At 45.8% G+C, this 11,137-nt stretch overlaps 3 protein-coding genes across 3 annotated transcripts; all 3 read right to left on the reverse strand.

Moving 5' to 3' along the window:
* Positions 1-839: 839 nt before the first annotated feature.
* Positions 840-1,771, reverse strand: BKA67DRAFT_644426 (uncharacterized protein; the record flags this gene model as incomplete). The annotated part of the gene is made up of 1 exon (XM_046105847.1): positions 840-1,771. The coding sequence occupies exon 1, from the start codon at positions 1,575-1,577 to the stop codon at positions 840-842; it is 738 nt and encodes a 245-aa protein (XP_045962904.1). The 5' UTR covers positions 1,578-1,771.
* Positions 1,772-4,107: 2,336 nt separating this feature from the next.
* BKA67DRAFT_533794 (uncharacterized protein) lies at positions 4,108-5,497 on the reverse strand (the record flags this gene model as incomplete). The annotated part of the gene is made up of 5 exons (XM_046099761.1): positions 4,108-4,265; positions 4,380-4,490; positions 4,731-5,019; positions 5,093-5,395; positions 5,426-5,497. The coding sequence occupies 5 exons, from the start codon at positions 5,495-5,497 to the stop codon at positions 4,108-4,110; spliced, it is 933 nt and encodes a 310-aa protein (XP_045962905.1).
* A 2,081-nt stretch (positions 5,498-7,578) lies between these two features.
* BKA67DRAFT_656822 (uncharacterized protein) lies at positions 7,579-8,928 on the reverse strand (the record flags this gene model as incomplete). The annotated part of the gene is made up of 2 exons (XM_046107013.1): positions 7,579-8,529; positions 8,596-8,928. 2 exons carry the CDS (start codon positions 8,926-8,928, stop codon positions 7,579-7,581), a joined length of 1,284 nt encoding a protein of 427 aa, XP_045962906.1.
* Between the last annotated feature and the right edge of the window lie 2,209 nt (positions 8,929-11,137).

Here is an 11,137-nt window from a genome sequence, read left to right on the forward strand (position 1 = left end):
ACAACGAACATACATGCGACGACTAGGTGGTATTGAAGCTAAAGGCTGGTCGGATTGCTTGGCACCTTTTTCTACTCATGCTGCACAGTCATCAAAGAGAAGTCAGAAGCATTCTCTGTTTGTTTGTTTGTATTTAACGTGGGGACCGTGCCTTACTAAGGCAAACCACGCCTCCCAGAGCCAGGGTTTTGGAGGTTTTAGTGTAACTAAGTAATAAAGGTTAAATGAATTAGTAAATACTAGCGTCTCTTAGGCGCCTTAGCGGAAAGATCTGTCTCGCTTATCTGTGCTAACCAACTGCCCAAAATCGTGGGTTTCCGACCTAAACATACCCGATGCACCAAGTACACGCACAAGTCTATTTCCGAGTCTTTCAATGGAATTGATTTATATTCACCAAGCGATGTTTCAGGTTTATGTAATGGCTTACTCATACTCAATTACATTTGCTGGATCAGATGCTGTAGTGGTTTCGAGCCATGGAGCAACATACTGATACAAGTATGGTTGGCCAATATTTGACTTCGCGGGATGACGTACGGCCCGAGGAACAAATCGGATAATTATTCTGGATAAACCAGAGGTGAAAGAGTGCATTTTTATTGAAGCAAACAAATATACTATGTCCATAAGTGCCACACATGACTACAAGGATCATGCTACGGGGTTGCAGCAGTTCTAGAAGTGCTATACAGACAGGGATGGCCGCTTCAATGCTGTGGAGGAACAGATAAGATGGACTATAATTTGGTCTTCGTCAGAGCTGCTATGCCACCCTAAGCACTAAGAAATCAACATATGTTCTATAAACATATTTTTAACAGCGATCCTACACCGATTCATTCAACTATTTCAAACTTGACGCGGAAAAACCCCCGTGGTGCTCCTCTCCCGAAATCGTAAGTTTTCCATTCATTATTATCGTCGTATCCCGCGCGAGAGATCCAATTTTCTGGGAACCAAATACCACCAGACCCATCTGCATCGCTTCGCAGGCTCCAGATTTCGTAACATGGATGTCCGTATTTATCATTCCCAGATGCAACAAACCCCCATGCTGACGAGACTTGGGTTTTCCCAAGAATGATGTCGTTAGTGCCCTCTAGCATACCAAGAAGCCAGTGGCCTTGGCCTTGGTCCTGCCCAGGATGTCTCATACCAAATACTCCAACCGCATTTCCCCAGAACTTGTCATTGAGCACCAGATGTAAGCCATCGCTTCTTGAAAGGTTAAAAGCGACCTGGCGTTTATTTCCCTTCCGATCCAGTGCACGGATGTCTGTGGTGTCAGCTTCACAGAGGAGAAATCTTTTCTCCTGCATCATGGGTAGATTTCGTGTGTCTCTTAGTTCTTGCAGATTGCAGAACATTCTGTCAGCTGGGTGGATGGGCTTCTCGTCTCCAATTTTGTCACCGCTAGACTGTATGGCCTTTCCCCGCTTGAAGTTAAGGGTGCCTTCCTGCAGGGCCTTCAACATCTGAGTATCACACTCAGGAGAGATGTCTGGCCATGGTGATTCTCCATTCGCATGAATATCAGCTATGTTGTTGGTACCTTCCGTTGAACAATATCTCATGATTAGTATGAGAAAGATGTAGTGGACGTATTAGAAACAGGATAAGGTTGGGTGAGCGGAGTGAAGATGGTAGACAGGAAAGGAAAGTGGTAAAAGAGTGCAATGAGTCTTTTATAACCACGGGACTTATCTCGAGCATCGTTTATACAGGAAGTTTATGCTCGGTTAGAGCGAGATAACGTTAAAAATAATCGCCTCCATCAAATTCTAAGACGTCGCATTCCCTTTGCACTATCATTAGACTTAAGCAAAGATGACCAAGTGTACTTACTAAAAGTACACACGCAACAGGCTTAAACTTCAGGAAATAACAAACATACTTACCTACTATTAAGCAGAGATAACCACATATTCAGTAATCATATTACACTTTATGCGAAAGCACAACGGGTAGCTAATGACTATCTAAACCTATGCGTAATCCAAGTCCGGAGAGTTTAAGCAGAGTTAAGCAAACAACAGACACCTTAAGACAAGGCGGAGAAGGTTAAGTGTGGAACCATTAAAGCCTACATGGCCGTTCAAGGCTCAAAAGCCGGCGACTTCCGATGTCCTAAATCTGTTGAGGACATTCAAGCGCTTATTATAAAATACTTAACCCAGGCACTTGTATCATCCGTTTCATCTGCTATGTTACACAATATGGGTAGCGCTAACAGTGGAAGATAATGTACACATTTTCTCGATGAAAGTGAACGTTTTTGACGTCAGCCTTTCGCCGCCTATTGATACGACTTCTAGAGAACTCATATCACATGTGAGTAGACTTACAAACGCCGTAAAGTTACTTCCACAGTTTGAAGTATTCACCAAACGAACCGGTTAGGATTCAATAAGTAAACACATCAAGCTTGAGATTTTGAGAGCGTGCTAAAATGTGCTCAGCATTAAGGTGCGAAGAGCTTGAAAATAAATCTTAATTATATAGATGCCAATCAATCGGACGATAACACGACGTAAGGCTGGAAGCGGGGCCAATCTTCAGTTACTAAAGAGGACGTAATTCAAGCGAGTGAGACTGGTAGAAGCGACTGTATTAAAAGAGTATTATAAGCTCAAGTTTTATTATTTGATAAGCCCTGCCACACACGTCCAAGGAGGCCACGCGTTCTTAAAGAACAACGGCATGCCTGATGGTCTACGTCAAAACCATATACAGAGGAGTAGCAGCACTTAGAACGCAAACGAAAGTGTGAGCCCTCTCTAGAAGCCGTATCCCATCTATTCAGATCAAAGATTTCTTGCCCGGTCCATCGACAACCATAGTTCACAGTCACGAGAATATATTAGGAATCAGAAATCTGGACCAGGGTGTGAAATTGATACACAAGTTACCAGTATAATATGGACTTTACAGGCAATTTCTGTATAGATTAAATAATAATGATGTCTGTGCAAGTAATTATTGTATTTCGATCGATTTGACACGCTGATCTGAATGTAGTTGAATAAATCGGTTCGCACTGCTCTTGGGCGAACGATGAACACGTCGAGGTCTAGTTCAGGATGGGTCGGTCTTTAAATCTAGAAGAAGGTTCTGATCTTAACTCATCGCATGAAGGCCAGAAATGTCAAATATTAATGAATAAGTAGGCTTTGCGACGAGCCCATTTATTTCTCCACCAAGATCAGTATAATTGATTGATGTGAATCCACGCTCGATGCATTCATGGTGGATGAATGTGAGCTCAAACTGATTGACTTATGATAATTTGATCCGGATCTACTTGAAAAAGTAAGCAACCGTATTGTGAGAGGCCTGGTGGCATATCAGTCGTTCACATCGGTTAAAGCCACTGCTTTTGTTGTTCACACCAAGAGTTGATTACTGGACTAAGGTCCTCGAATCCAGACCCGGATAATACCAGTACGAAGCCATGATCAAAGAACTACGAAAATTGCAATGACTTCAGAATGAAGGTGTTTACACTGATATATGACATTCTTTTTGGTGATTGAATACAACTTCTCACATTTTGCTAATGTACTAGGGGTTGTAAGTAGTTAAGCGTCATACTGGACAACTGTAGTAACTTGAGCTGGCTTCATGCGAGTACGTACTGGGTCTTCGACCTTTTTGTCGCTCCGTTCGCTGGTGGCTCGCCATTTAACACATCGTCAACAAATCGAGCTGGTGATGAGGCTTGTGATATCTAGTTCGAGCGATCACGTGGTCTTCGAAGGGATCATAGAGATCTTCAAGTGCTTGGCAGTATATCTATAATGGAATGGGATGTTGAGGTCCCAATACTGATCATCCCAGACCTGCTGGACCATATGTTTGCTTTGGTGATCTATTCCGGATTGCTGTGGCTTGCGGTATGTGTTCAACACCTTAATTCTGGCCCTTCTCACCTGCATATCTCTGCTACTGCTGCTCCCTAGCCTCTATAATCCCTGACGTTTCATAATCCCAGAAGGATACCCGCATTATCACCCCATCACCCGTCTTTTTTGCCAACGCTTTGTTGGGTACCTGGCTCGCGCTTCCAGCTACGTCTTTCACTCTCCATTCTCTATAGCATATCACTCAATAATCGCCAGACGTCTTGTTGCCATCCGCGGCAGTGCCAGCGCTTCTTTCCAGCCCCTCAATCTCCACTGTCGGCCGGAGCGGTAGCGGTGGTGGCGGACTTGGCGGAGACCCGTCTGGATACTTACTTCTCATAGATAATGCCATCCCAGCTGCTGCCATACATCATTCTCAGAGTTGTAGACAGGGCAGGTATCCGCGGAGGCTCGGTAGACTCTCTATGTTCAGATCCTCATATCTGAAGTTACCCACGTGCGTCTGCGTGGTACCTTCCAAGACCATTCGGAGCCGAGAGGATTCGGAAGAATTTCCAATGTTCATATAGGACCCAGGACCCTTAGCGCCATTGGGCACAACGGAGCGCTTGCGGAATCTGACGGCTAGATACAGAAAACTAGCGATGCGCCCCGCGTGAATGGGAACAGGCTGGTTAGTTCAGGGGTTGGGGCACGTAGTTTGTGCCCGCACGGAATCCAGCGCCAAGGGTCATGAGGGTAGACGTAAAGAGCAGAATAAGCATCTTCGCTTTCCAGGAGCCGGCACCGAATGTTTGCGCGGGAAAGGTGGTGGACAGGATCAAAATCGGAATCGGCAGAAGGCAAGCACGGTCAGGAACGTACCACCAAACAATTGAACTTTGCGGTCATGCTCCCGTGTGTCCGCGTCGAGCGTGAAAAGAGGTTGCACCGTGGCCGCAATGGTCATCAAGAGCGAGACAACCACACTGGTGAACTGGAACTTAGAGAAAATCCCCACCGGCTTATTCCAGCGAAAGTTGGGATAATTCCCCAACGAATAACAAATTAATGGTGAATACCAGCATAGTTCTGGACTCTTTGAGGATATCGCTTGCAATGGCCAACCGCACATTTGTCGTGTGGCTGGCCCAGGCCATGCGTAAGACCAGTACTATGGCTCGTATTAAGCTGAAGGCAAACATTATGGCTCTTAAAACAAAGAAATCGTCATGTCGCTTACAAACCTGGAGGACTGCCATATGTGTTGCAGTCGCGATCAGGAAGAACAACGCCATGACCGCACTGATCAAATTATCGATAGACGGTGTTGGCACACTGTCCACCAGGGCCATGTTCGATAGGTATGGACGGCCGTTATCCGGGTCAAAATGCTGCAGTTGTTGTTGCGTTGATATGTGCTGTATTGAAGAGTCGTCACTCATCCTCCCTGGATAAGATATCACGTTGTAGTATTGTGGAAGAACGTGGTCAAATTGTGTGCATAGTGATTGATGATGGGTCCCGCCAACTCTAGGTATGGGACATGTCTAAGACATATAGCAGAGGATGGAATTTACCAGTTCTGGGTCCCCTTGCCTTGCAGCGTCTACCACCACACTCGGAGGTAGTATTAAAGTCCACTTGACCATGCTGTTGCCGATTTCCAAACAAGAATATTGTGTTCCACTTGGGCCAACATATCCGAGTATCGCGCAGATGTGGTCTGAAGTTCCTCAAGTAGGGGTTTATAAAGAATGTGCACCACTTGCAGAACTTTGCATACTATAACTTTCTAGTGTGGATCGTTGATGCAGATCCCAGAGTGATTAAATATAATAATAGAAGGTTTGTGCACGGAAGAATATGGATGAATCAGGTGGGGAATGATAGTTGCGGTGTAGATACTCAAATCGAAATAGTCGATGAACCTTCCGGGCGGTGTTCAGTATCAATATATCATAAACATCATCAATAGCGCCATTGCATGTCAACTACGCAGATTAGCACTGGTCACCTGAGCACCCCTCGGGATGAGCCTGAATACCTTGACGTTGAGATGAATGTGCAAAAACAAGCTGTGTAGCGCCAGCCACTTGTCAAGCCTCAAGCCGGTCAATACCGAATTCTGCAGTATCGCCATGCAGATTAGTGCACATCTGTATGGGCGCCGATCCGAAGGTTAGTGACCTGCATGAGAAATACCCACCTATGGAGGCCGCGATTACGCAACCAACCATCGCATGCCAAGCCTATGGCGTGGGTGGATTTTTATGACTAAGGTTCGTAGTTTTCATAGTCGAAGCGGACCTCGAATATCAACTGAACGTCAACCTTGCTCAATTTCAGCCCCGAGATTGATCAACTCAAAGTGAATATTTCGCTAAGCGAACTCAACTCAATATAACCCTGACAATGATTGAGATGGGCTTTTTGACGCCCAACTCGAGTGGCGATGCCGAAGCTGCGTCGAAAGCCCAAGATGCAATTCGATGCACTTCACCGGCTAAGAAGCCAAAAGGCACATGGTACTTAAAGTACCTTACACTTAGGAACCAGATGAGATTGAATTGAAAAAGATGAGGGATCAGAAGACGCAAAGCAGCATGTACACGAGTATATTCGATATAGATACCTAGGTCCTCAATGCAATTAATACATTCCAGCAGTGGGTCGCATAGTGGAAGATCCGAATTTGAGTTGCCTCAGAACTTTCTAGACCAACTTGAACACGAGATGGTCTCACAATTCAGGCATTTTTGCAAGATTGAGTCTACAGCCCGAACACGACATCCGTCGACTTATGTTGTCCGAAAATGTCCACTGTGTGGCAATTCACCAGACGCGCACCGAGGTCGGCCCCTACGCATCGAACGGTATCAATAACATGACGAACCATCTCTTCGACGAGAATAAAATAAGAGCCCCGACTGGTGAGAGCAAGGGTCCACAGGAAAAGAGGGCTGACGAGAATGAGGCCCGGAGGGTAGGCCAGCCACTGCCTACGATGCCACCCAAACAAAAGTCCATTCAACAAGCTCTAGGATTGGAAGTGACTAAGGATCAGGAGGAAGATATCGCAAACTGGTTTATCGAACGTTTCGACAAGCAAGTCTTCCAGGCCCTTTTGGTTTAATGGATTACCGATCGCAATAAACCCTTCATAGTAGCAGAGGACATGGAGTTGCGCCGGATATTCGAATATCTCAAGCCACCGATCAGATTCCAGAGATTATTCCAGGGATTTCAGCGTTGATGAGGCCGCGGAGGCTGAAGACGGTTTGGGTGAAGGTACTAATTAGAACGACAGATATTAACAATACCTCTGACTGAACTAATGTGGTTAACTATTGGCTAACATGTTAAGTTAAAATTTAATTGACTGACTAATGTCAACCTAATGTCGATATGACCTTGAAGTTGGGTTGGGTTGGGTTAGAGCTTTGGCCTAGTTCTACGCTCATCCGATGTAAACGGGTAACTGACTGCCATAAAATCTCGAAGGAAGTGAAGGCTCATTTGGAATTCCGACGTGAGCGCGTTGCCAAAGAAACGCTCGAAACATGAGCATGATCCAAGCCTCCTCTACTGTGCATTTGTCTGTCCACCCCTTCTGGTGCATGTATCGTACGTAGTCGGGCATGAAATCCCAATAGAAAAGCATTGATTCTGCTCTCCACGGCCAATCTCCCATAAAATTGTTCCAACGTAGACTGTTGTTGTTTACCCTTTTCTACGCATCACCGTACGAGCGAGGGGCCTCGCAGAGATGCGCTGTTACCAGGTCCATGTAATCGATCCCGTTGTGCCTTTGGTGGGCTTCTGATGTCATTTGCTTTTTGTTTAAAAAGTATCGTGTTGTTTGCTCGTAGAGACGTTGGATCTTGTCAAAAAACTCCCCCTTTCTGAAATTGACGTTGGGGCTGATTCTATCCCACTCATCTCCACACATGTTCTGTAGTGCCAGGTACTCGGTTTCTACACAGCGTGTTGACAGCGTTCCAAAGCCATGTTTATGGTACTCACAGAGCCGGTGGTAGAACGCATGGTAAGCTACGTGATACCATGTCAGCCCATATGTGTAACTCCAGGGGCGTGGGTATTGATTGAGGGTACCGGGCCGCTGACGCAGCCAGGGTGCCACCATCGGGACGATGTCGCAGAAACCATGTAGCCGCCGAGCATCTTCTGCCTGCAGCGCTCTCAGGTTCCTAGCCGCCTTCCCCGAAGGATCCAACGCCGATAGTGTTGCATAGATCTTGTCGGAGGTTCCTATTTCCAAGTTGGGTAGCCCCAGCTCGACATTACCTGGAAGGAGGCCGAACCACATCATGTCAGTGTGCGTTGTGCAGACAAGTGCCTTGGGAATTGAATAGTCAGATGAATACACTAGTCGATCTCTTCTAGCCAAGTTGGAAATAGCCTTATGATTGGATAGTCCGGATTCACTTAAAAGACGATAGGTGAGCATGAGCCCAACGCCTCGCACTGTTGTGGACGACAGGGCGTGGCCACTGCCCTGGGCTTCCAGCACACCTTCGGCGGGCTTAAATTCGGTCCACGTCATGCCCATACGCCGTGCCAAGATGGCAATATCCGACAGCGTGGTGGAGGCAAACGGGCGGACGACATCCGGCGGCATAAAGTCCCAAGATCGCTGCCGGGGAAACAAGACGGGCCAAGACTTAGGCATTTGTAGAAACCTTTTGTGCGTCTCGTGGATGGATCACAGAAATGGAATCCAGCAAACAAGCTCGTTTACGGGCGCATCGCTAGTTTCTCGAGCCGCCTCGGGGCTGGAAATTGAGTGTGCAATCGTGAGGAAAGAAGAAGGAGAAACGGCCGGCGGAGACGATACCAAAGCAATTTCGGGCGTTGTGAAAAATATCTCGATTCGAAACTGGCTCCAACGCCAGGGCGCCTTTGTTTTGCGGGCCCAAAAAGGACCCAAGACAGAAGGCTGGCATCGTCTGTAGCCCTCTACCGTTCCAAATATCTGTGCCAAGAGCTGACCCAGGGCGATGATGATTGCGACGAGAGACGCAATGAGTGCTACGAGGATCATTGATTCTTCGTCGGCCATGGTAAGTTTGGGTGAGGTGCCTAGTGCAGAATAGAGATGCCCCAAATTACGACAAGCCCAGAACAAATTGTGTCCCAATCAGTAGTGGATTTTTAGGAGGGACTGATTAGCCTTAAAAGCTGTGGACTGCACGGCATTACCTAAGGTGGTAATAGTACGTGGGAAAAGAGATTAAGTAACAGATGGCATGATTTAATAAAGTTCAAAACGGGACGATTCTACAATCATGTGATGATCTCGCGATTATGACCAAACCAAAACCTTACTTATAGACGGCGATTACACATTTTGGCTTCCTTGGCTAAATCCTATCAAGAAGCTAGTGCTGTCTTATTTCTTTTATATCATGTGGCCACAAATTTTTGAATTGCTTCAGAGCGTTATTAACGTGATCTAGTTCCAAGGGACCTTTCTTACCATTAAACCAAAATCTAACAAGTTATACTCTCGAGTTCTACGAGATAAACGACACCATTACGCAAGGAAACCTCAGCCAAGAAACAAAATGAATAATCGTCAATACATCACCATCGAGGATCCAGTGGACAAAACAATAGCAGCCAATTCCCTAGGCTACTTAATCAGGGACCCCTCGAACATATACAAGGACTATCAGGCTCCTAAGGGTCTTAAATGTCCAATTCGTGTCACGATTGAACCCGAGACTCTGCCAAACAATCATTTGAAATAGACTATCCTACGACAACTAGAGAACTACTCAAAAGTTTTGCAGGATATGCCGAGAAACAGCAAAAAGAGAATACACCTCATGATGGGTGAGGAGGGATCCGCTTACATAGTACTTTGTACGATATCGAGTGTAGTGTTGCCTTTGAACCAAGGTTTGGTTAATCTTAACATCATTCCCATTACGGAGAATCCTCCCGACCATATCCCACTACAATAGACCTTTACGCGGCCTCAAACAAGCTCCAGGAACTTGTCAGCAGCAATGAGAAGTTTCATCAGATCGAAGTGTGTAGAGTTTCAGAGAGGAAGTATCCGGGTTTACATTTTTGGAAATTACCCAGTTCCGCTGGAATGCTTTCACTGGGTAACTCGGCTAGTAGTTTATCCTGGTTCTGAATTAATGGAAAGTACAAGTGGGAATTCAATGTATATTTAACGGTGTATATCTTTATGGCTATATCTCTACGGTTCCTACTATCTAGACACAGTACGAATACCAAGTCTTTAAATCTAGAGTTACAGGCTAAGGCGCTATCTGCTCATCCATTCCTTATCATTCTCTCTAGAAGTGTTATCGGTCTCTAGATTAAGGAGACGATGAATTAAGCATTAGCATTTAGCGACTAGGAGGGTTGTTAAGCTAAAATGAATTAATTGATTAATTAGTTAGTTAATTAGTTATTTAGTTAATTAATTATATTTAATGTGAGGAGTGTCCCTTATTAAGGCAAACCACGCCTCCTAGAGCCATATATCGCATAGCTATAGAGGTGTTAGTATATATATGTATACATGTTAAAGCCGCTTACGTGCCGATCCATGCTATTATGGTATCATACTAGCGCTGTCAGATGATTTTAGTCAGTATCCAACCTCGATTCCGTCGAAAAACATCCCCGTCCATTACTATCTGACCCATGAGTCCGCAGTCCTCCGATTTGGACATCGTCCTAGTAGCCGTTCAATGTCCGTCGAATTGGTCAAGGTGGAAACAGGTGATGTTGCTTCCGCCGGCGGGGAAAACCCACCGGGGTGAGAAAACCTGCCAGTATTGGATTTGTGAGGGAGACTCTTTGGTCATCGGGCTTTGCGATAGAGCCGATCTCACTGTCGTGTGCATGTTGACGACTAGCACGAGCCGGGTTAAGTGGACCGTAACGGGATTCGAACCCACTTGCTCTCGTCGCCCACCGCAACAACGAGAGCACTGCTAGGCGCACTTAATCACTGCGCTATACGGGCTCGCCTCAGCGGATATTTTGATCACGTTCGTGTGGGGATTACGACAAGATCTATTAAACAGCAAAAGCGAAATGTGGAACTGGGTATAAAAAGCTTCCCGTATAATCTGAGGACTTGATAGTCCGTGGTAATATTCTGCGTATCAAGAAGCTCTATTCTTTTAGATGTTGTCACTTTGCTCGCCATAAGCTAGATCCTAAGGCCTGGGATTTTCATTCCTACATCTCCCGCAGTCGACGGAGCATCCATGTGGGTTTAACCTTTCACCTGGTCAGCG

This window comes from Truncatella angustata, assembly GCF_020726525.1.
Source record: "Truncatella angustata strain MPI-SDFR-AT-0073 chromosome Unknown BKA67scaffold_2, whole genome shotgun sequence".
NCBI classification, from domain to species: domain Eukaryota; kingdom Fungi; phylum Ascomycota; class Sordariomycetes; order Amphisphaeriales; family Sporocadaceae; genus Truncatella; species Truncatella angustata.